The sequence below is a fragment of the Poecilia reticulata genome, linkage group LG19 (genome assembly GCF_000633615.1).
Source record: "Poecilia reticulata strain Guanapo linkage group LG19, Guppy_female_1.0+MT, whole genome shotgun sequence".
Lineage (NCBI taxonomy): Eukaryota > Metazoa > Chordata > Actinopteri > Cyprinodontiformes > Poeciliidae > Poecilia > Poecilia reticulata.
The window spans coordinates 16172799-16198323 of NC_024349.1; the positions used below are offsets into that span (position 1 = coordinate 16172799).

Below are 25525 nucleotides of genomic sequence, written 5' to 3' on the forward strand. Positions count from 1 at the left end.
ACAAAAAGTAATCGGACCTTAAATTAGATCAAAAATGGAGAGAAAAAAGTTAAACTTAGTTAATAGCTAATAATAAAAATATATATTTTAAGAAGTCTAAATATGACTTAAAATCAAAATGGAAAGGGGATTTTGTTAGCAGGTGCCACAAGCATTGTGTAGTTTTAATACTTCTGGGTTAAATTCATATCCAATTTCCACTGATTACGATGAGTCATTTTACTTCCACTTTAAATCTGACCTCATTTTTATTAGCCTGAATGTGAGAGATAAGCAGCACTTGGAGAAAGAGGATGGGAGAGCGGCGTGGCTGGCCTGCAGGGGGAGGGACATGGCGTCAGAGCAGCGGCCTCTGGAACATGAAACCTCTACCACAAGGCCACACTGGGCTCCACCTGTGCCACAAGTGCGCTTGCAGGGTCTCATCAGCAAATATATGGAAACACACACATATACACAACTCCTTGGAGCTGTATCATGCTCACAGCACATCATGTGAGTGGACCTTTCAGGGTGCTGTCCTTATTCACAGCTGCAGCCAGAAAGAGCTCCATTACAAAGGTTTCACTCTGCACGTCCCACAGAGCCGAGCTCTGCCAGTGGCATTTACAGAACTGTGAGGTGGGTTAAACCCTGCACAGTTCTGTTTCTTTTTTTTTCAAACAGGCACTTTAATGGTTCCAGTTTTGGATGCAAAGACAAACTTTGCATCCAAACTTGGTCTTTGCAAGACACTTGCAAAGACACTTTGTAGTGTGTTTGCAAGAACTGCATCTCTGAAGCATTTGAAATGACTCATATTTAGAAACACACACACACACACACACACACACACACACACACACACACACACACACACACAAAGAGAATGAAGCAAATTTAACAAATTCCTAATTTATTTTTTTCTGCAGGATATGAAAAAGAACAGAGGGAAAGATAACAGAAGCATCACAGAAGCTACAGTACAACAACAGGATGACCGAAATCTGTACACAAAGTCCAATATTATCACGCTCAGTCAGGATGAATGAAGATTGCCTCGAGCCTCTGCAGTGTTCCTCCTTTGGAAGCATTTATTTAGAAATTTAAAAAAGTCCCTCAGGTCTTGTGTTCTGGGATTTCTTTGGGAATTCTGGCTGGGCACCAAGGAACGACGGCCGAGCCAAGGTCCAGCGCTAATCAGACACAGTAAACTCCTTGATAGAGAAAATGGAGATAGAACTAGTTGCATTTAAAATCTAAATGAAGAAGTTGAGTGACAGCTAATGGGAAAATGTTCCCCTGAAATATTCAGACATGATAGTGTTTAGTCCCCTGATACTCATTGCATCTTTAAATGGCAACAAATGTCACCAACGATAATTTTATAAACACAGTGTCACCTCAGATACTTTTTTTTAAATTTCCTCTCGCAAACAATAACGGTTCTCTTCCAGAAAGAGAAGGTCGTGAACCAAAAAGGCAACTACAAAAACATTTAAGGGACCAGCATCCACCTCTGCATCGAGGTGCGACCCATCCTAAAGATCCGCCTTGTTTCCCGGTCGGAGTGTACGAGTGTGATCCCAGCGCCGCTTTAGAAAAATTTGACACCTTTTCCGTCATCCATAGAGATGATCTCCGCTTTTCCTTCTGTCTGTAAAGCCTGCAGGGAGCGCTGCAGCATCCAGTCCTCTAAACCGTGGAACTCTGCGTAAAAAAAAAAGAAAAAAAGAACAACGATCAATTGACGGTATTATCGGAGCGCAACTGCTCTGTAACTATCATCATTGGATGCCTTGTTTTATTTATTTATTCATCTTGTCTGTCCACGTTTGTCTGATTTTTTTTTTTTTTTACTCAGCAATTCAATTTAACAGGAAAAACTAATATTCACTCATAATCAATGCAATAGACGAGGCTCAGCGTTGGCGGAGAGACGTCACCGACCCCCTTGTGACGACTGTGATATAAAGTTTTGGTTCATGTTTACATCAACAGCAGCTTTCCAGGCATTACCATTTCCTAACTACGAGTTTATTTCTCCTCGAAGCTACCGAAATTGTATTTAGTTTCATTGCACATAATTCTCCAGATATTGTTCTGATCCCTTTTAGAGCCGCGAAATACGAGAAATTAGGACAGTATCATACCTTCACCGTCTGTGTCATCACCATTGGAGAGTTCATAAAGCGTAAACACAGAGTTGTTCATGCCATTTTTAGACACCTGAGGAAATGGAGAAAATAAAATACTGTTAATCCTTCAATTTGCTCTAAAAAAACAAGGAAAAAAAAAACAAGAATAGGCACATTTTAAATTTGGATACTTTTCTACTAAAAATACTTTCTCCCACGTGAATTTGAGTCAGAGCTATTTTGCATTTTCATATTTTCCAACTTGAGAGGGATTTTGTGGAAAATCTGATGAAAATCTTAATTATTTTCATTATTTTTTACTTTTTCATACAAAAGAACTTTGCAGCTCAACTTTTAACAAAATGTGCTACAACAATAGCATTAAAAGCACAAAGGAAGAGAGCATATGATAAAACTGGCTGCAAAGAGACATTTAAATACGATACAAAAATTTAAAGTCATTCTAGTAGAAATTGTGTTACTTCTTACTGAAACCTTTATTCCCAGATCCATTTCACACACGTTTTAACACCATTGCCAAGAGAACAGTTTTAAATGTACTTTTAGGAAGAAATCACCACATTATCAGTGTGAAATGTCTGAACATTCTGTTGGTTTCTGCCAATAAAATTACACAATATCTCAAAAAAAAAATCAGTTTTCCTTTAAGCACAACGGACACTGAGACATCAAGCATTTTATCGTAGCTCAGCCAACTTAAAAGAGAGCGAACATCAACACTGATATTACTGGCGGCCACTACAAAATGTGCAAAAAAAATACATCTGCTGTTTATGTCATCTAAAAACTCACACGGTGTGACGTAGCACCTTTGTTGTTAGAAATATATACAATTGCATAACCCAGGGTGCCAAAATAATGATGTCGATTTATTAACACTGGGTTTGTTTATATGCACACCGCCCTCAGACGCTACTGAGTATAAAGGGCAAGTTTGACACACACGGGGCAGCTCTTTTTTTTTCGAGCACCTTTGGAAAAATGGAGCTGGTGGCATTGATGCATAAAAAAAAATAAAATTCTAGAACTAAAAACAAAATAAAAAAAACAAGGTATTTGTGATGTGAACAAAAAAAAATTTCACTATCATAAACAAACCTTGTTCACTTTAAAGATAGCATTTACCCTGTGCGATTCAATGGAAAACACATTCTAAAGATGTAATAACCTGGTTCTACAACCCCAGTTCAATCTGAAGGAGGAAAAAAATAACCAGGTGAATAATGCTGCCACCACCATGTGCCACTGTGGGAAATGGTGCTCAAGGTCCAAGTTATGGTTTGATCAGACCATATTCTCCAACATATTGTGGCCAGACCTGGATTATGTTTTGCAGTCCTAATCCTAAATCCAGACAAATGGGAAATACACGAGTCGTACGCAAACAACAGCTGTCAAAATATTTGAAAAACATTCTATATTTACAAACATATTTTAAAAAGTTAATTAATTGTCAGTTAATTAATATAATTGTACTGGTTTAAATACTTTATGACAGAAAATATTGGTACATTAACTACAATCTTAATATATTGCCCAAGTTTAAAGAGAAAGAGACACACAATCCATTTAAGCTAGAAAATAATTGCTTTATCTATTTTTTTGTAGTACTAATACATTCTTGTTTCAATATATATTAAATGTGTGATGTCAGCTAGTACATAAAGAGTGTTTTAGTTTGTTTCAGATAAGCAGTTCCCTTCGCAGAGGTTAAACATCTCTAATATTTCAAGTTTTGCCAAAGAAAGACAAACGATGTGGATTCTGACTCTTAAAAAGACTAGACGGAGAGGACACTCTCACGCCTCCTCCATATCTCTGTTTGGTTTCAACGAGCTATGAATTTGCACAGATTCATTCTTATCGCGAAGATAGCATGAAGATTTACAATGGCAATAAGTGAACGACTATCAAACAAAACCACTCGGTTTCTGGAAATAACTGCTTCACTTTAGACTGGCAGTATTCAATGACAATGATGTTTGAAGTTCTCAAATAATGTCGTGTTCAGCAGCACAATTTGAACTTTAAAGTAGGAGGCGTTGTCTAATTGGGGCTTTTGGAAAAACTTTGAATGAGGTTGGTGTACAGAATGTAACAGTTCCATCGATCGGTTCCTTTAGGTCCCTTGTTCTGATGCCACAGTAAGTGTTCTCCTCATGTCTTTAAACTTTGTTATTAAGAAGCGAGAATTTATTTTTAGCGTTCTAGGTAGCTTTTATTAACAGTTAGGATTTCAGAAGATTTCCCAAATTTTCTTGTGCTTTTTCAATCACTTCCTGTCCAGTACTCGTCATTTTCAGACGGAATGTTTTTTTTGCAGGCATAAAAAAGCTTTTAAATTCAAAAATGAACACCGCACACAATCTGATGAGAGATATATCAAATGCATTATCTATTAGCGTGTTATTAGAGTCCTGTCACAAGGAGTTTTTTTTTTTTAGATTACTTTAGCCGAACAGAAATAATTATATACATATCAGTATTTTACGCGTAACTAGGTGGTTTCTAAAGAATTGTTGAAAACCTATATATATATATATATATAATTCCCACCAGATACAGGTTAGATTATGTGTTGATTTTTGGTTTTTTTTATATTTTTCATCACTGAATATTCTTAAGTAATCTTATCTCCTGTTTTTCCTGCTTCTTCAAGCAGGGTTCATATAAATCTTTAACTACAAACTATAAAATGTCATTTTATGTCACTCCGATTTTTGAGCACAAATTATGACTAACCACTGCTTGGAGAGTTTCTGTATTGTATCTGCAGGTCTCTTAATAAAAGAAAATATTGCTTTTGTGGCATTTAAGATAAACAGATTGGTTGTCTTTTAAAGTCTATAATGCCTGGACTTGTCAATTGAGGAATTAAATATCCTAGCTTAAGTAGATTCTTTAAAGATTAGCTTAAAAACTTTGTTACCTTAATCAAAGCATATTTAGACTCATTTTAAGAACCCGGGTCCAGCTTAGCCTGAATTTTAAGATGTTTAGACATGAAACAGATAGTAAAGTTCACTTTTGTTAATTTTTTTAATGACTGTCCATTCGGTCAATAACTCAAAAACTAAAATAGTGGGAGGAAAAATATTAAAAATCAAGATCTCATGTGGAAAATCAAAGATAAAGCATATCAATTTCATATAAATCATGATGTTGACTTTCTTCAGCATTATTGGACTTTGTCCTTTCATAGATGGAGAAAAAGTAATGCTTTGCTCCCACTCAACGGCAAAATGACAAATTTTCCACTTTCAGACATTTTAACGCCGCAAAGAAAATCTGTGGGAGGAATGAGTTCGATATATGATTCGTCTGCAATTCTCTTTTCTTGGCACGAGCAGCACAAACTTAGACTGCTGGACTAAAAATGAATTTAAAAAAAGTAGCAAAACTCCAAATAATTCAGTTTGGAAATAATTCAATTGTACGTTTTTTGAACACCGTGGAGGGAATAAGATTACAGCAGAACAAATGGCTACATCAAATATGTCAATGTTTCCATAATCTATGGTTAAGAATAATGTTGTTAAGATTAGGCTGGTTTTAGAGCTTTGATCATCCCAGAGGTTTCCATGACACAATGAACATGTGATTGGAGAAACATTCTTCTCTTGGTGCTATAAATAGCAGGTTCTCTCACTTTATCAGCCCCACAAACAAGACAACAGAGGACAGATTGTAACTCACCCACTGGTATATTAACTTGCCCCATTCCTCTGGTCGTCTCCACATGACTAAACACCGCGACTTATTTTTGTCCAACCATTCCAGGTTGCCTGAAGAAGTCGCAGACAACAGGCGTGTTTAACGCTGCTGGAACATCAACGCGGCAAGAATGTGAAGACAGAAGACGATTTACCTTTTTTCCTCAACTCTTCAAACACAACTTGAATTGCTTCCACTGAGAGTTTTCCTGGACTTGCATTAAGGATGAATCAAACCAACATTCAGAAAGGCAGATGTAAATCGAAGGGTACAAACCTCGATAGAGGGGAAGGGGCGGGGGCATTTCGTCTGGGAGGTTTAAGTTGCAAGATAAAAGGGAAAAAACAGAACTGCTCAAAAAAGGATTCACTCGTTCGAATTAACAGCAAGATTGAAATGTATTCATGGACATGTTTGAGGCAGTTTTCATCTTTTTTCCCCCTCTGTGAGTTTAAGAAAATTGTTAATAAAGTCAAACTGTCATACTTAGAAAGAATGACAGGTTGTACTTGTCATAGCCATTCTACATTGCAAAAAGAAATATATAAAAAAAAAAAAACATTACCAGCAAAAATTATATAAATATTCCAACTCCAAAGAGTAAATTTAAACTTCTTGTATTAAAGATCGTGTAAGTGTGCTTTCAGGATACTCTCTATCTTCTTGTTGTTGAACACGGGACTTTCCTGCGCTTCCATGACATCCACAGTGTAGAGCTTGTGATGCCGGCAGTAGGACAGAACCAGGGAACACCAGGCTGCCAGCTGTTTCTGTCTCGTGTCAACATTGGGCTGAAGTCTGTCCGAAAATACAAAACAAACAAACCGAGCAATGTAAGGCATACTCATAACTCAGCAGCTGTCAACGTGCTTCAGCTTATTTTAGAAAACATAGAGGTCCAAGTATTAGGATGAAGCTTGCAAATCTGGTTACGGCAAAGAAACCTTGAACGAGTAAAAATGTTTGACAGCACATATTCACATATAGCTGTGCTATAGTTAGGACATGTCTAAAACTGCAAACGCCTGATCCGTTCATCCAAAAAGAAGAAATATGTTGCAGTTTTTTAAAATAGAGGAAGTAGTTTATAATCCAAGAGAAGATTAATGGATTATTAGGTTACCTCCCTATGCATCAACGACCTTGTTTATCTCATCAGATTCATAAACAATCTGTGAAAAAGCAATGAGCCCCTCTGAGATTTTGTGTTCTTGTGGGTTCCTACCCTCCCTCCACCCCCGTTTGTTACTCGGGGGTGGAGTAACAAACGGGAGTAATTATTAAGAAAAAATCGCAATCCAAACTAGCTTGAAACATTTGGCCAAAGACAACTAATTTTGTTATATCATTTTCTTACTAGTCATTGATTTGTGATGTTAAAAAAAAAAAACCTCTTTCCTCCCCAGTTAATAACTAGCAGGAGGTCTTAAATCAAAAAGTGTTATTCTGATAGATAAACGACAGGGGCAGGGGAGTCCAAACACTGCGAATCTGATGTCACTAGTGTCAGTGAGTCAACATCACCGGAAACACATCCCATAAAACATATTTCCCCTCAACACAAACCTACAATAAATCACAATATACATGTGACCAGTTATTTGCTCAGAATTACATATAAATCCGTCAATAAACCAAGCCATAAGTAGCTAGTTTATTAACTTTAGAAAACCTGAGTGTAAATTCACTTCCTTAGCAATCTTAGCCGAAATTAGCTTGCTAACGTAGTGCTAGGTTGAAAAATAAACGCTTCTTCAAACAACCGCAGAGACAAAACAATAGTTAACAGGCATGTTTTAACGCTCTTTCTATGTGGTAGTTGTTAAAAGCACGACTCACGTAAAAAACGGAGGGAAATTGTACTGCCAGGGCCACTCAAAACTCATCGCAGTTGATGCGGTGTTCACAGCTGACAGCGTCCGGAAGAGCGTCCGACCACACAAATAGTTCCGGCTGAGCACACAGAGCAGAGAGAACTAACAGACTAAACACATTATTAAAGTGTCTATCAGAATTGATTGGAATTTTTTTTTAAGCATTGTAATCAGTATTTCGTCAGGCTGTTAGAAGTTCTGAATTGGTTTCTTCTTCACATTTTTTTAGATCAGTTTTTGTTGCTGTGCTACTCAGAAGAAGTTGAAAAAAAAAACCCAGCTTGACAGAGGAATCCCCCCTCTGTCAAGCTGGGTTTTTTTTTTTTAGCATATTACATGGACATAAAGTGAAAACGAAGAGGCGCAGTCATAATAAAGCAGATAATCTGACAAATTACCCAGCCAGTACATGTCGATCAACTTAAAGAGCAGCAGAAACTGCATATTCCCCAGTAGAATGAGCATTCACCTGAAAACTACTAAATTTAGTTGGTTTATTCTGCATACAGCTAACAATAAAAAAAAAAGTTATAAACATTATAGTTATAATTTATACACTAAATTATTTTTGTAGCAGTAGAAATGATTGTTGATTTTGTTCATATTTTATTTGAATTTCTGTATAGACTTTGAAAATCTAGTCAGTTATGGTAATTTCGTGCCTGTGAGAAAGTAAAACAGATTTTAAAGCTTTCTTCTAATGCTAGTGAATAAAGCTGCAAAAATGTCTGTAAATGTGCTCATTTGTTTCACAACTTTTTATGTGTGAAGATCAAAGCCTAACATCTGTGGTTTCAACCTGGAAAAACTCCACAGAGGAAGTATGGAGTATTATCAAGACAATGAGAGACACTAGGCCCAACGATTCATACGAACTGAGGACAACTGGTAAAGCACAAGGCTACTTCAACACCCCAGTTACAGCATTTATTAACAAATAAATGCTTGAAATGTATGTTGCAAATAAATTATATGAGTTTCACTCTTAAAAAGATTTTAATGATGAAGACAGCTGGTTGTGTTTTGGGGACGACTGTGGAACCTCTGGAGATGACGATGCAAAGAAGGATTCATCATAAAACCAAGGAAATTATGGACAACCCTGACCATCCTCATCACGAGACTGTAAGGAAAACAGAGTCTTCAGTCAGAGGCTTCTTCAAGTTCACTGTAATACAGACTGCAACATGAGATCTTTTCTGCCAACAGCCATCACTATGTACAATAACTCTTTGAAGAATCTGAATTACATTTATTTTCCCTGTGGGATCAATAAAGTATTTTTGAATTTGGATTTTGAATCGAGTTACAGACATACACTGAATTTTCTATATTCAACTTTTTCTTAAACCAGTCATTGTCTAAAGCTAAAACTTTGCCAGTAATTTTTGAACTGGAGTTTGTATGTAAATTCAATGAGTAATTGAACTTTAGTCCAGTTGGTGCTTGTGGACAAAGCATCAAACCTGTGATGGACATAGCTGGGTGTCCCCCAAATAACATGAGTGTGATCTATATGACATATTTTGATGTAAAAAAAGAAAAAAAGAAACCTCTGCATTTTTTTCAAAAGTTAATTTATTATAGAAAGAACTGTGCTTTTTCCACCAACTTACAGCATAAATATGCCATTTATTAATATTTACAGGACACACAGTTATGCTAATTTCCACTTTTCTATTTCACTATTAGATTTAGTTTGCTTCAAACTCTCAATAAATCATTATTTCATCTTCATGGCATTATTTTACAATCTCTTTAAGAACAGCATTAATTGAAAAATACTCTTACTGTCTTTTAAAATCTATATCTATTTCATTTTCTACTTCAGACCAACATGTTGGCACATGGTGGCATTACTTCAGTTGTCTATATTACAATAAATTCAAGGGTAAAGCGGTGAGAAAAAAAGGAAAATATTAGGATACAATCTGTTATTGACTTAAGTGATATACTGTAGCATAAAATACAAAACAAATGCTAAAAAAAAAAGATGTAAAATGTTTTAAAATAAAGATGAGAGCTAATTTAAGACAGCATTAATGCTTTCTAAGTGTATCCTGCTTTGTTTTGACACTTTGACTTCAACGAAAAACAAAAAAAAAAGCAATAGTCAAAATAGGAGAAAGTGGCTAGTGAGGTTTAGACAGTTTAGAGTCTCAAAGAGAGAAAGCAGTTTGATAGTGCTTCTTTCACTGAAGAAAAGTCAAACCTGTGCGGCTCAGACACATTCCTAAAAATACTGGTGCAGACAGTTTGACAGTGCAAGGGTCCTCAGGTTAAACCCCCCCAAACAAACAAACAAAAAAAAAAACAACATACAGAGCAACAGCAGCTGAAAATCCCTCATCTTGGCAGGTTAATTTGCAACGGCACATTTAACTTATTCCAGAAAACAACTTCAATTTTACATGTGGCATTCAAGCTGCTGATGTACATGCAAAGGGAAACCATAAAAAAAAAGAAAAGAAAAAAAAAAAGAAGAAGAGTCAAGCACTTTATGCACTTTTGTCCGGGTGCACAAGCGACTGCGTTTAGCTAGAGTAGAAGAGACGGCTGTATTCATTCAGGATGAACTCCACGATCTGGTTCTGGAAGACCATGTGCATGGTGATGTTCGCCGTCTCCGTCTCCGGCCGGAGAAGCGTTGGGCCGAACACGATGGCAACGTTCTGTACGGTCATGCGATTGTCCTCTCCAGATTCAATTACCCTGTCGTTCAAAGAGAGAGAGACAGAAGAAACAGTGAGTCTGAGTAAACTGGAATTTAGCCAATACAATCTTCTTATTTTCAGCAGAAAATTAAGTTGTTTTTCATTTTTTTTTACATTTCAATTAATTAGATTGTCAGATTCCGGCTGTGTTCCTAGGTCTTTTTGATGTTTGACATCAGATGTTAAAAAACTTTTATGATTTACCCTCCACTTCACAACTTTGCATTCATTTGTGTTGGTCTATGACATGAAAAACGTTTTCGGTGAAACATTGAAATCATATTAAAACTTTTAAAGGGCACTGTAAAATGCTATTATTTTCAAAATAATGCAATAGAAAAATCAATCAGAGCAGAAAAAAAAAGACTCAAACCTTTGTAAATGCCCAAAAAGCAGTTTCATAGTGTCATGGTTTACAGGAGGAAGTGATTTGACCAGTTCATAAATGTGAGAAAGTTTTGCGTTGTAATCAGAAATTCCTAGAAAAATGAAAGAAAATCGGTAAGTACAGCATCGTTATGGAGCAATCATTGACAACAAAATGACAAGATTCAAATAAAAACGAACGTTTTACTAATTGTTCCATGAAATGACATATCAAAGAAGTGGGGGAAAATGTACTTACTTATAGCTGTGACGAACTCATTAAAGTGGCTGAATGGGAAAAGAGGTTCAGGAAGCTCTCGGAAAAATAATTTCAGTGCTCCGGTGATGACGTGAACGTCTTCCCACTGACCGTCCTCCAGGTCCAGCTCCTCTGTTGTAAGACAACGTGTGCACAAAGTATTAAAACCCAGCAGGGGGCGCTGCTGTTTAAAAGTTCAAACAAACCATCAATGGACCTCACCGTGATCAGCCTTGAAGCGAAGCTTCTGTATGACTGCAAGGTTCCCACTGACTCTGTATAGCCCATCGATGTCTAAACCTGAAAATAACCAGCAGCTCTTGATTAACTACTTTAATACAGAAAGAAAAAAAAAAAGGATTGAAATATTTGCCTTATTTAACTAACCTCTCCTCTCCACTGCATTAATACACTTCTCCACAAAACTTGGAACTGTGGTCCTCTCGTGGGCACAGAGTGTGTGCAGATGACAACCAAACACGTTTTCTGCGCAAAATAAGATCATTGTTTATGACGGCATGAAAAACAAAGATATTAACAAGCTTCTTATTACAAACATTGAGACAAAAAAAGCAAAAAAGTGTAAGAACGATTGAGATTTATGCAACAAGCTTTACTATTACTGTTTTTTTTTTGTTAGTTTTTTTTTTTTTTTCCCCAAAGTACAGGAGTTTTTATTCTATTTTGATCTGTTGTAGTTACATTATTAGCTGCACGAAATCTGATGTCATCCATTTAAGCTCTTAATTTAGCCTTTTTTTATAATATAAAAACCAAAAGAGAGTAAAATGTATCTAACGCAATAAAGGGATGAATATCTCCGCCGGCAATCCATAAAATCATTGGTTAGAAACCCTTGCCAAGCTGACCTCTTATGTAGCCTTTTTCTTTGACTGACTGCAGCGTCGGGCGCTTCATGAGGAACTTCATCAGCTTGGTCCGAACCTTCTTCGGGTCCGTTTCCCCTGCATTGCTGGGCGATTGAGATATGCTTGGCCTTGGAGCTAAAAAAAAAAAAAAAAAAAAAGATACACAGTGTGACTATATTTTGTGGTCACAGGTGAAGGCAGAGATCAAGAGGCTACTCTTTCAGGTTCATCACAAACAGGATGGAAGATATAAAGCGTCCCTGGGAGGTCCAGGACATGGAAACAAGCTCAACTGTGTGCTCAGAATGTGAAACCAGTTCCTGTCTTTGGTTGTGTAAGTTTAGCAATGTAGCCTTCAAAATCATTCACAGTACTACTTACTAATGTAGTACTTTAAGTCTTCTTCAGATCCGCAAAACACAAATGGACACGACAACCAAACACACAAACAACAGTAATGAGCCTCTTTCAACACCCTAAATAAACTTTCCCAGTTAGGATAAATTATTTAGAACTTCATTGAGGTTAAAAAAAAAACAAAACAAAAAAAACCCCTCATTTTCCACATAATCACCAAACTCCTCCCACAGATGATTTTTAGTTTCTACAACCATACAGAATGTTGTCCTTCTGGGCAACATTCTGTATGGTTGAGTCCATACAGATTTTTGGCACAAAAACAGCATTTTTGTGCCAAAATGCCGTTTGTTGCTAAAGGCAAGAAAGCTCAGTTGATCAAAAACATTTCACCAAAATTAAGTTAACCTACGTCTTCGCTTGTCTATGGCAGCGCTGGGTTTCTCGTCTCTGTCTGCGTTGCCAATTTTTTCATACAGGTCCCCATCCTCTTCCTCAGAATGATGCTCCTGGTAGTCCTGAGGAACAGAGATGAATGCAGTGTTGAATACGGATTAATTTAGTTTCAATCTGAAACTAAAAGTATATTTAGGACTATTTTTTTTCCCCTTTCTTTTTTGGAAACAATAAATATTCCCAGCAATTGCGTATGTACAGTTAGCATTCTAGCCACAAGATGTCCTTTTACCATCTTTAGATCTGTTTGTAGATCTAAAGCAAATACTGAAATCAAAGAGGGCAATTTAAATTTTATTTTTTTTTAAATTGGCAAATTTCTTTTTCTGGTAAAGCAATTCACAAAATCTGAATCCAGTGACAGTTTGACCCTTTCATTAAAATTTACTTGTGTAGTTAAACGTGACGCTTATGCTTGACCAAAGTAAGTTAAATAAAACGATCTAATTAGCTTGGTGCTAAGTTTCTTAACTTTCTAATTGTGTTATTACAACCAACAAAAAACAACAAAAAAACCCAACAAAAACGAGTCATTGACAGAAGCAAACAGCATAGAATCTTACAATGTAACTAAATTGTATAATTTAGAACATACTTAAGACTTTTTAAAACCTTGACATGGAGGTTTTAGCCACTTATTTCAATCATAGTTTTCAAGTCAAATCTCTTTAAGCATTTACTTTCATAAAAGACCTGGGAATGAATGGCCACGTCAAGAAGTTTTTAACTCTACACAGACATAGAAATTTTAAGCCAATAAACAGCAAAGCATTTCTGCAGGTTTGCAGGGAGGGCTCAGCGTAACAACACCTGAATTCCTCAGTCAGAGCCTCCAATGGCCGTATTTAAGATTTAAAGTAAAGGTCTTTCAATTCAGAGCAGATTTGACATTTTCTGACCTGAGAGACGAAATGTAAAACAGAATCTAAGATGTTCAGCGAGATTAGCTGATGACAGAATGGATCTTTTTAACCTTAAGCCATAACATGTTGTTCCTCCCATTTCCTGGTTTTATGAAAAGTTCACCATTTTAAATATAAACACAAACGTAAAATCAGCCTCTGTGTCCTGGAAAGAACAAGCAATCCTAATTTGCAAATTCAAAGCATTTACATAAGAGATGCCTTTTTTTCATCCCCTTTACTTCCCCCCTTTTTTCATGGAACTACTTCCTGTTGATGGCTCTGCTCATTGCCAGGACTTACGAGCTGTTGAATGGTGTCCTTTAAAATTTTGTGCCAGTCATGGATGATGCTTTCCGTATCGTACTGGATAAGAAACTCCACACCATTTTTCCCTTTGAGCTGAAGGAGGGGAGAAAACATACAACATGGAGGATTTAATCAAAGTTTCTATTAATGATTGAAATAAAAAAAATTTCCATGTATATAATTATATTTTAACTGACCATGTTCTATTTTCTCATAGTAAAAATCATCCACTCAGCAGAACACTTAACATTGCTTTCAGTGTCAACAAACAGACACACCTCTAAAACATTCTTTTTACTGGATTTGTCCTTTGTGGCCCAGCCAATCGTAGCGCCCTTCAGCTCCACCGTAAACTCTGGAACAATCTGATTGGTCTTGTTCTGCTCGTTGGAAAAACAAGAGGAAAAAAAATAAATAAATTCAGCTGATCACCAAACTGACTGCGCCACATTCCAGGAGGTGAACTGAAGTTGAACAAAAGACGTGACTGTCACTGCCGGCTCGTGACCCGAAAGCTCGTCTACGCTGGCGATTCTGACAGAAGTGACAGAACAGCCGAGGCAGCGCTGCGGCTTAGGGTTTTATTTGGGGATGAAGAGGCAGCGCAGGTGAATCACAAGAGCGAAGACTACTGGTGAGCGTGAATGCAAGAGAAACGGGAGGTTTACTAATGATACGAGAAGGAGATAAGAATAATTCAAGAAAGGCTAAAACCAGTTTAAGAAGCAGAATAGCAAAGAACAATAAGGAGGAATAAACTAAGAAATGAAATATAAAGGAATATATATTCATATGGCAAAACCTTACGAGCAATAATTAATACAAGGGGTTGAATAGAACACAGCAAGACTAAAACCACATTAGAGAATGACGGGGGGAAAAAATTACACGCATTTTAAGGAAGGAGAAAACAAAAATAAACTTTGACCCAATACTGAAAAGAAATATACTTTTCTGGCTGTAATAGTAATAAGCTTATTGAACTCATAAGTCGAAGGGTGACTTGTCACTTCTTTGTGCTTTTTAAGAGTTTTTCTTTGTTTTTTCAAGGTTATTTTTCAAGTCCATGTTAATGCCATGAGGCTTGACGTTATTAAAAGTGGCTCCAAGTACAATAAAACTGCTAATCTGTAGATTGATAAGCAAATGTATATAGAAATATTACACACATTCCTGTCCCATATTTGTGTGACATTAACAGAGAAGTGCCAGAACTCTCTTTTTCTTTTCTACATAAAGCACCGAATTTAATAAAGTGAAGACCCTACCACAGCGCCTGGGGAGGGTTTGGGGTCTTTGTGGAACGTCAGGACTCCTCCGTGGAGAACTGTCCATGTTGGAACCCAGTTTTTCCTGGGGAAAAAAAAAAGATAAGACATACAGATTAGGTGCATCTCAAAAACTGATAACATTATTGAAAATGATTTTAGTAATTAAGTTCTTAAAAGCAAAAATATTATACAGATGTATTACAACCAGGGAGATCTTTCATCTTTGCAATCACAGTGTTGACTGCTGACTTAAGGAGAAAGTCAGTGACACTTTCCAACAAGGAGTATGAGCCACAAAACGCCATCGGTAATGGAGCTGGAGTTTGACACAGTTCCGTATCCAACAATGTTGATGGAAAAGAATGTGTTGGAAAAAGTTTGCGCGCAGACAACAGGAAAAACTGAAGTCTTACGAGGAATACGAAACAAAGCCTGTTCAAGAGTTTTGGGGGAGATTCAGAAGGTGCGGACTGCAGCTGGAGTCAGAGCTTCAAAAGCCACCACACATACCTATCAAGGACATGGACTGCAACTGTTGCACTTTTTATGTTAAGTCTCTCCTGAACCAGAGACAACGTCAGAATGTCTTACCCTTGGCTGAAAAGGGAAAAAAATAAAAATAAATTGAACTGCTGCCAAGTCTCCAACTCCTATTTTCAGATGAAAGCAAGATTTGCATTTCATTTGGAAATCAAGGTCCCAGAATCAGTAAGAAGACTGCAGAGGCATAGAAACAAGCTGTCTGAGGGGTAGTGTGAAGTTTTCACACCGATTTGACGACTAATCTCATCTGCTGCCCACTGTGTGCTCAACTCCCCCAGCCAGTGCTGCTGAAATTTTACCGCACTTAATGCTTCCCCCTCTGCTCGCAAACTTTCACTTGACCCCCTTTGTCACGCTGCCAAACGTACCACAGGCCGCTTTAATGACCCTGGTATCACCGTGCTGGATTGCCGACAATCTGGGTCGACTCCACACATGACCTTCGGAGCGTCGTCGGGAGAAAACGCGTGACACCAGAATCAACTAAGGAGATGAGCCGAAGTTCTCATCAATCAGTCCACATTCTCCAAAAGAATGCCTACAGCAATCAGTAAGCAATGATTTCCAGTAGGGGGGGATTGATCAGCTGAAGCCAGTGTTGAGCAATCATTGCTTGCAGTTTTTACTGCATCAGGCACAAACTCCTTCTGGTTTTTAAATTGCTTTTAAAAACCGTTTTCGCCCACCTTTAACCCAGGACAAGCAGCATAGCATCAAAGCAGTAATTCACAGCAAAGGAGTCCTGACCAAGTATTAAATGCATATGCATTACAGTAGGTAAATGTACTTTTCAGGAGGCCTGCAAGTCTATGTTAAAAGTCTAGGTTTTCATGGGATGTAAGCCATAATAATTAATTTTACAGAAACACGTGCTACTTTACTTTTTGAATAATGGCTACGTTTTTAATTATATTATATTTTACTAAAATGAACTTGCGTAAGAATCAAAATATACATAAACTATGAAACAACGAACGTCTAAAAAAAAAAGAACAATGTGGCTTACCTTACTTTCTTTCCGTTCTCACTGATTTTTGTTTTGTTGAGAATTCCCGCTTTCTCCAAATTCTGTACCTGGAATTGTATCAGAAAAGCCAATATTTCATTGTTTTGAAGATTTGCTTTGTACACGTTAGACGTTTGTGAGAAAAATGAGATGAAGGAGGCGGTGTTCTACAGGGAAATAAAACTAAAAATGAAATGTGTAAAAGGACTCCGAGTGCTCTTGCATTATTCTACAGTGCAGTGTCATCTGCAAAAGACAAAGAAATAAAAAAAATAAAAAAATCTGCACCCTGACCACAAAAATCTGCATCTGAAGTTTGCAAATAGACCCCAAGACAAGGTTGAGGCGTTTTGTTCTGCAGACTGAGTGTATAAAGATCACCTGACATGAGGACCTTTTTTAGTAGAAGAAAATTACAATGAATGCTACACTGTGAAACAAATGTCACACAGTCAGTAGAAACTAAAAGACCTGAGATTCACTGACCAAAATTAAAGAGCACAGGCTGAAAGTGAAACTTAAAGCGCAGTTCTGCAAGCCGCTTTGATGTCTCCCAACACCTATGAAGAAACAAGGATTTTTGATCTATAATTTTTCAGTCTTTTAACCAAAAAGTCCAATACTTAGTGAATTAATAGCTCAGTCACAAGTTAGGTTGTTGCCGTGGAAGCTCGACGCACAACAGTAGGAAGTAAAAGTCAGGCAGCGGAGAGGACATGTTAAGACATCCCATGAAGACATGTTAAGACGTTATTAATCCACAGTTAATATAAGACTTTCAAACGGTTGATGCTTTGAGGGCATAAACAAGGCCATATTCTTGTTCATCCATGCGGGATGAAGAAACATCTGCTTCGGATTACTTACAAAGTACTTTGAAATAATTGGATTCGTTCTGGAAATCACAAAGATGTGAAACTAATCTTTTCTTTTCTTTAGTTATTTTTATAACATATTTTGCTCGGCTAAACTCACATCAGCATCTAAAAGCAAACATATTGAAATTTTGTTTTTGCCGTCAGAAAACAGAACATACTGCTTTCCTTGATTGATATTAAGGCAACAACTTTCACTTTATTAATATATTTATCTGCAGTGGTGATGATGCACATGGGAGATGCTTTTTATATCACTGCAGAGAAAAGATGGTTTGCTAATGAGAGGCAGGGTGATTTGAATGTATAAAGTTTTTATGGAAATTATATATTAAAAAAATGCTTATCAAGTTATTAATAGCCACACCTTCTGCCCATCATAGATAGACGCTGCTATCTATGGCTAAAGCTCAGGTGAGTGCTTAAACTAATGACCTACATTATAGCGCAGCCACTTTGAGGTCAAATAATAAGGATTTCTCCAGGGTCTAAACCCAACAGCCTTAAAGGAGAGATACAAAACACCATTCAGATGCAAGGATAGATCGGATGGTTCACTTTACTGATGTCACAAAACTCAAATGGAAGAGCAAAAAAAGTCCACTTACATTATGCTCTGGAGAGTTTCCCGTACTGGAGCCGTCGCTGCTGTGGTCTGACGTGTTCCTCAGATGACTCTGGGTGAACCTCTAAAATCGGAGCACGAATGAAAATCTTAGTGTCAAATATGCGAATGTAAGACAAAACAGAACAGAAGAATAAGCAGGGAAAAAAAACTGAAGCGTGTCGTAGATTTCAATGGGTGCAACTTCCTCCTACACGTCTGTAATTGACCAGAATTAGTCAAACTGAGCTCATTTTGGTAGAATGATTATTATTAACTCAAGGAGTTAAAATAATGACTCAAGTGATTAAAAATAGTTGTTTGTGCTGTAATATCTTTTTCAATTGTTTCAGAGTGAGACATAAAAAAAACCAAGTAAAATCTTTTCTACCTGCAATTAACTGTTTTTCTGCTGCCATTTTAATTTGATAATAATCAGACCCGCAAACATTCAGCGAGTTTCACACAAACGCAGATTCGGGCACGCTCGTGTACTGAACTTGGCCGAATACAGAAAGCGTTCACATAGAAAGGGTTTCTCATCTCCAGTTCTTATGCTAAGCCACAATGTTTTCTTTCGAGACCAAAACAGAAACCTTCTTTCTTTTAAGGCAAACCTGCAAAAATCGGTTTCATCTTTCTGATCTTAAGTGATTGATTTTCTATAACTAGACTACTTTTAATGTTGAAATTTGTGGCCTGTGAGTACCTTGCCTATGTCCAGAATTTATTAATTCAATATTTTCTGATTAAGCGATCTCCACTGCGCCCATTGGAAAAAAAAGTTCAACCTTTGGATCCCGAGGTTTGTAGTAAGGAAAAGTATAAGCCCGTATTCGTACACAGGAGTCTCACTGGCGCTTATGCAAATGTTGCCTCTCCCTCAATCAGAGAGCAATGCAGTCGATTTGCCTTGCTAAATAAGGGTTAAACCTTTTCAGTGTTGGCGGATAAACACAGACTTACCCACACTACTTGCCAACTGCATAACTTTATATTTAGCTGTTGGACACACCCTGGATGTGTCACACAACCTGTGTGTACATGCACATGTCTATGATGGCGTTAGTGTGTACATGCATGTACCCCATCTTCCTGGCCAGTGCAGAATTGAGCAGGTATCCTCGAGTCTCTCCAGTTTTTGATGACATGCACATTTTCATTCTCATCGCCGTTCGGGATGTTGGAGTGAGAAGGAGCTGCAGGGGCCTTTAAGGACAAAAAAAAAGAAGAAATTTCACACCATAAAAATGACAAGAGATTCCACTTTCTTAACTTAATTTGTCAAAAAAGTCTGTAAAGTAGAGAAGGGTCTTCACCTCAGGTAGATTCCACTCGGACTTGGTGCCATCTCTTAGGTAGTAATAGGTTTGGCCCTGATCATCCACAGACTTGATCCACTGTTAGACAACAGAAACATTTTTATTTGGCATATTTTTCTGTAACTTATTAAGTCACACAGTAAAAAAAAAAAAAAAAAAAAAAAAGAAGTTACAGAATAGAATATTTTCTAAAAAAAAAAAGACATGTTCCCATTTGAATCCCATGTTTAGTGATATATGGTAATAAGTGAACTTCTTTTTCTAATGCAGTTTTTCCAACCAGAGCTGCTGCTTCACGGCTTAAATCCCACAACAAAATATACATTTAGGGTTTCATAAAAGACATCAGCAATGTAATGAAAAACAGGTGCCGTTTATTAAACCAGGATGTGATTTTAAAGGGCATATATCATATTTTAGATGTCATAACCGTTTCTCAAAGGATGAAACATGAATAAATGATATTTCCCAAAGCTGATGTGACTTTCAAAACATGCTTTTCTGAAAGAATTATTATGTTTTTTATGTCACAGCCACTAAACAGGAAGGCCCCATCATGCATGTGTGACAATGTTGAGCCTATATAGTTATCATCACAGAATGGATTGTTGTGAAGATATGAAGAAAATGAATTTCTCCTCATCCATCAAAAATGGTCTCTTTTTCTCTCAGGATTGTACAACAAATTGGGTCTTGAATTTAGGTGAGAGTGCAAGCCGAGGTTGGGGGAGGGGGCTGAACACAGGCGAGAACACAGTTTGAGTCAGGGTTATCGGTCATAGCTCGAGCAGAGTCAGCGTTTATGGCGAGAATAAAGTGTGCCAGGTAAGAAATGTCTTTCATCGCCTGATAATTACCCGTCACGTTGCTTGTTCCTCAGTGTCTGAGCCAATTAACAGAGAAAACTTTTGGCTGTAGCACCCGTCTGAGTATTCTAACTGGTCTAGTATTGACTTAAACTTTAAGGCAAAACTGATGAGTTTTTCTGAGAAATCAGACTGCGAACACTTTTACCTTTTCAGTGGCATAACAGATGGTTTCCGCAGGATAAAACTGAGAAAACTATGTAGGTATGTAACGCGCAGATTACGCGGAGAAAAGGTGAGACTTTGTAACCACTACAGGTCTCACTAACAAAGTATTCTGGCCGCACAGCTGTTTGAAAAAATAAAAAGCCATTTTGTTGTGGTTTTTAATAAAATAATACATCCACTCATACTGCAACAGATACAAGTGCCTTGGTGCAGTTAGAAATGGTAAGCAAGTTAAATTTATCTTATGCTTTTTGAGTCAAAGCACTTGCTCTGGACCATGTCAACATGTGACAAGTGTAGCTAGAATTGAACCTACAACTCTGTGATTGAAAGACAACTTCTCCACCACTGAGACACAGTCACACACACAGTTGAGCGACGTACTCCTTTAACAGCATTGGTATCATGTACCGATGCTGGATACGGCATCTGTGAAACCAGACCAAAACAAACTGAGCTCCGAGCTGAGCATGCTAAGATTAGCAAGCTAGCACTAACATCCGCAGGTATTTATTGAGATTTCCAGGCACACCAGTTCCTCAGATGTATCAACCCTTATCAAGTTCTATCCAGAGGTGTATTCTTGCTCTTCAAACAAATTTACAACACCTAGTAAAAAACACAATTGTGTTCTGGAGCATGAATTTTCACTGCATGACTTCGTCAAATGTTTAAAGAAAAAAACAAAACAGTTATTTCTGCGTTGTGACGCAAGGGGCACAATAACTGAGCTGATTGGCTGTTATGTCCGCCTAACTGTGACTACATTTGTTTGCTTTTGACTTAGTTTCTAAAGCACGAGTTGCATTTAAATGTAAAAGTGTTTATGTTGATGTGCCACATAACACGTCAGCCTGCCTGGCAACATTTTCCACAGCAGTTTTTGCATGAAAACATTTTTAGGGTCTGATAGAATGAAGCTTACTATATGGCTTTAGAATAGCATGGCTCAAAAAATAATAATAGCTGGCGTTTTCTCTGGTCGTCTGCAAAAATCACTACCTTGTGCTTCCTGAGATCCATGTACTTATCTCACATAAGTCTCAGTTAGTGTAAAATGAAAAAAATAAAAGGACTTTGAAAAGCAAAATAAATCTTATTTTTCACAGTGAACCTTTGAAGCTTGATGATAGTTTCACATCCAGCCATGTGACCCGTTTCTATTTACGTTGTATGTTGTTCACCAAGATATTTCTCGACACATTTTTTGCAACTAACTTTTAAACCTTGAGCAAGTTTAAAATAAAAGTAGCACATTTCAAATCAGCATTTTATGTGTTGCCTTTTTGACAACAAAGAGCTATTTTACAACAAAGCATAATTATTATTTTTTTTTTACTTTATTATTTATATATTGCACCATGCACAGTAATTTAATCCTGTGCTATTTAAATAATGATAACTACTCAGTTATTTTTTAAATTTGTACAGTTTAGTTTTTTTTAATAAGTTTAAATGAAGCTTAAACTACAGTAAACCTCCAGCTCTATTCTTTGTTATGTTATTGGCAGAACTACTGAAATCAAAGGAGGAACAGATAGAGCTGAATATAAGTGCTGCAAAATACTGGCACGTTTAACGTGAAAGTCCACTGAACGCCAACTGACACGTCCACATTTCTTGTATTCAAACACATCTTCAGTTACATTGAGGGGCTGTCTACCTGATCTGGAGAGTTTTCGCTGGTGAAAACCCATGTCCCATTGGGTTCCACGGTGAGGTTCCAGCCAGGTGGGGTACTACGGTCCAGGTTGGCCCGGGGGATGGTGGTCCGACTCACGTGGCCAAGAGCGTACTCCTTCGGAAGAGTCGGGGGTCCCGTGTTTTTGATATCCTCGTAAAATGCATGGTCTGGGTAATCCTCTGGTGGGTAGTCCTCCACAGGTAAGGGAGGCTAGCAAAAACAATGTACATTAAAACAATTTATTGGTTATTTTGAAGTTATTTGTCTTTTTAGTGAAAATTACACTGCAGGAACAAATTATCGAAGAAAGGTTGGACATCGTCAGAGACGGGATTAATCTGGAGTAAACCTAGTCGGAAAAAACACACTTGACATGCTTTTAAAAATTTTCAGACTATCATAAACCTGCCTGCATTACATTTATATTGGTCTACATAACGTAGTATACTATGAAGAGAAAGGAAAAGAATATGGGTAAAAAAAAAACACTAAAAATTTAAAACTGTAATGTTTCTGTGTTGTTTTCGGCTCAAAACAACTCAACCAATACAGATTTGGATCAGTTTCCAAATCTCACCACGGATTCTCAGTTAGATTTATGTCAAGACTTGACCGGACAATTGACACAGAATATGCTTTGATGTAAGACATTTCAATGCAGCTCTGGCTGCATGTTTAAGGTTGTTGTTCTACCTACACCACCTACACCACGGTCTCAAGTCTTTTTTTTTTCCTGCTTCAAACAGGAATGCTCTCACAGGAATGCTTTGTACCTCTCTCCATTCATCCTCCCATTGTCTCTGACGAGCTTTCTTGTCAGCAATGATGCTGCCAACGCCAATGTTTTACTGGAGGAGTGGTGTGTAATGGCCACACCCAAGGCTGCACTACAGGTGAGTCAGTAACCCTTCATGGCCTTTCCACTTCATGTTTTGTACATTTTCAGTACAAAATGAGAGTTTGTCATAAATGATTACCGAGAAGTTTAAATAGATTTGTTCTATTTCAGGTACATCTATGAATTCCTGATCAGAAATGGAAACTTTTGACGTCTAAACGGAAATTTCAACAAACGAGTACGTTTTTCCATTTATCGCTCGTCAATTGCAGCAAGTGACACAAACTGTTTGTTCATACTTCATGTTGAAATGTTCCAGCTTAACGCAGAGTCACCGAATAATGTCAGTTTCCTCAGTTACTACTACGACCTTCATGTCAAGTCTTTGACTTGCAGAGCTGCACTGACTTCCATGTTCTCTTCCTCTTTTTGCAACTCATACAAAGTCATTCAAGGGCAAAAATTGGATCACTTGCTTCTTGGAATGTGAAAGAAAAACAAACCCCCAAAACAAGTGAATTTATACGTTTACTGATGGGGTAAAAAATGTTTCCCGATGATGACAAAATTCCTGTGAAATCTCAGGCTATTCAAAGATTAATACTGTCTCTTTTTGAAATCCAAATGAGGCCAAATGTTCTTTCAGGGAAACTATTTGGGACTACCGCTGAGCCTATTCTGTTCGGAGATAATGAATTGAGTCATGTCTGTTATGTAGGTGCAGAACATTTCGTTCCATTAAGAGCAGACTGCATTTAGGTTCCCCCTGGGTGAAGCTAAAACTGGAGACAGAGGAAGCCTAAGTAGAGCAGCCAGGCTGTCTGTCCTTACCGGCTCAACATCGCGAAACCTGTGCACGCTCATAGGCTCCATCGGAGAGGGGTAAGGGCTCTGCTGCTCAGGAGGGTCCCAGGATGTCTCCCCGGACATGTGGTTATAGAAGTAAGGCTGACCAGTGGTCTCATCCACCAGCTGCTCCCAGTCTGAGGCCCAGTCGGATTGAGGGGACGGTGGAGGGAAAGGAACCTCCGGAGGGAGTTGCTCTGGGTCTGTGGGGGAGTCTAAATAGGGGTTGTCCCAGGTGGTGCTCCCCGTGTCGGGGTGGTAGTAGTATTCCTGTCCACTTTCTTGGTCAACATGAACCTCCCATCCCTCCTGTGTTAGGTAGGAAGGAGAGCAGGGCGAAGGGTCCGACGGGGGAGACTCCGAGATGCTTTGGCGAAGCTCTGCTACGTTGACGTACACTGCTGACCGGAGATTTTCATTCTGCACCTGAAGATAAGAAAGAACAGTGCAATAAGAATAGAGAGTTGCTGACATCCAAACACATCTATTAGTGTTTCTACTGTAGAATAAGGAAAACCTGGCCTGCATCCTTCTCTACCTGTTGAGTGCTGACAAGGTACTTTTCTAAGGGAAAGATATGAGACTTACTGCAGGGTGGCAAGAGGGCAATTACGGGGCACCTACAGGGAGTTTAACTTTTTAGTGAGTAGTATAAGTTAGAGTAGTTAACCAAAGGTAAAGGTAAATTGGAGTACTTAGTATGTTTTGCTGTAGTTTTTACATAAAGCCATAAATAAAAACCAACGCAGGTGCCCTGTAAATACCCTGTAGGTATCCTGTCGTACCAAGTGGGCATCTGAATAAGAATCCTCTCAAATATTCTTTAGATATCCTGCAGGCACAGTTTTAGAATAATTTACATAACAGGATAGGTTAAAGTCCCATTACCTCTATGTACCCTATAGGTATACAGTAATTACCCAGTAGATATCCCTGTATGTCTTGTATGTACCCTTCTGAAAACACACAAATTATACCAAGTAAATTAAAATAAAGTTTAAAACAGGAAAAGCTGTTGTAGGAAGTACCACACCCACGTTTTAAGCTAAGCTGTTGTTTGCCCTAAATCTGTCTTCTGCAACAAACTGAAACACAGGAAGTCTATCGCTGAAAACCCCCCCACAAACCTCTGGGGCGTTCCCTGCCGTGCCAATAATCAATAATGAAGCCCAGTTGCATTTACTTTGCAGTGTTGCACCCAGACTTCATCTTCTGATGTGAACCACTGTAAGCTGTTGCCTGCCATTGAGCTCAAATTAAAAACGTGGACTGTGTAATCTGGGCTGCGTTTAATTATGTACTGGATTGAAAATAAAAGTTTAACAGCCACACAAACGCCGACATGTGAGCGTGGGGCATTTTCAGTGGACTCTAACTGGGTTAAACTCCACTGTAACAGTCACGCATTAACTTCTGTGCCCCACTTTCGTCCGGCTACCTTTCACGCACAAAAGCTCGTCTGTGTTTTTCTTGCGTACACAAACTACGCGTTCGGTTTCCAGACGAGAAAGGGAAGCTGCACGTAAACAGAGCTCCACATGGCA

The 25525-nt window shown here is 37.9% G+C and overlaps 2 protein-coding genes across 5 annotated transcripts in view; both read right to left on the bottom strand.

Annotated features, from left to right (window-relative positions):
• Nucleotides 1-878: 878 nt before the first annotated feature.
• On the bottom strand, nt 879-7799 carry vps25 (vacuolar protein sorting 25 homolog). The gene is made up of 6 exons (XM_008437301.1): nt 7692-7799; nt 6505-6650; nt 6007-6060; nt 5835-5923; nt 2133-2208; nt 879-1689 (listed from the first exon to the last, which is right to left on the bottom strand). The coding sequence occupies exons 1-6, from the start codon at nt 7736-7738 to the stop codon at nt 1577-1579; spliced, it is 525 nt and encodes a 174-aa protein (XP_008435523.1). The 5' UTR covers nt 7739-7799; the 3' UTR covers nt 879-1576.
• A 1486-nt stretch (nt 7800-9285) lies between these two features.
• The window catches only part of arhgap27 (Rho GTPase activating protein 27), a 32285-nt gene continuing 16045 nt past the window's right edge, over nt 9286-25525 (bottom strand). For 3 of the 4 annotated variants that reach the window (XM_017301722.1, XM_017301723.1, XM_017301725.1), the window contains 17 exons: nt 23967-24407; nt 22277-22507; nt 19577-19657; nt 19344-19466; nt 18262-18342; nt 18093-18155; nt 16779-16846; nt 15227-15311; nt 14237-14338; nt 13953-14051; nt 12704-12809; nt 11935-12069; nt 11453-11551; nt 11288-11365; nt 11066-11197; nt 10814-10919; nt 9286-10438 (listed from right to left, as the gene is read on the bottom strand). In XM_017301722.1, the coding sequence (XP_017157211.1) occupies nt 10261-10438; nt 10814-10919; nt 11066-11197; nt 11288-11365; nt 11453-11551; nt 11935-12069; nt 12704-12809; nt 13953-14051; nt 14237-14338; nt 15227-15311; nt 16779-16846; nt 18093-18155; nt 18262-18342; nt 19344-19466; nt 19577-19657; nt 22277-22507; nt 23967-24407 (2208 nt within the window). In that variant the 3' untranslated portion in view covers nt 9286-10260. The remainder of the gene's footprint in view (nt 10439-10813; nt 10920-11065; nt 11198-11287; nt 11366-11452; nt 11552-11934; nt 12070-12703; nt 12810-13952; nt 14052-14236; nt 14339-15226; nt 15312-16778; nt 16847-18092; nt 18156-18261; nt 18343-19343; nt 19467-19576; nt 19658-22276; nt 22508-23966; nt 24408-25525) is intronic. The other variant, XM_017301724.1, reaches the window with a different exon arrangement.

Coding starts and splice junctions, on each gene's coding strand:
- vps25 (XM_008437301.1), bottom strand. CDS start 7,738: ATGAGTTTTGAGTGGCCCTGGCAGTACAATTTCCCTCCGTTTTTTAC. Junction 6,651..7,691: donor AATTTCCCTCCGTTTTTTAC/GTGAGTCGTGCT, acceptor ATTTTCGGACAG/ACTTCAGCCCAATGTTGACA. Junction 2,209..5,834: donor GCAAGTTAATATACCAGTGG/GTGAGTTACAAT, acceptor CCATTTCCTCAG/GTGTCTAAAAATGGCATGAA.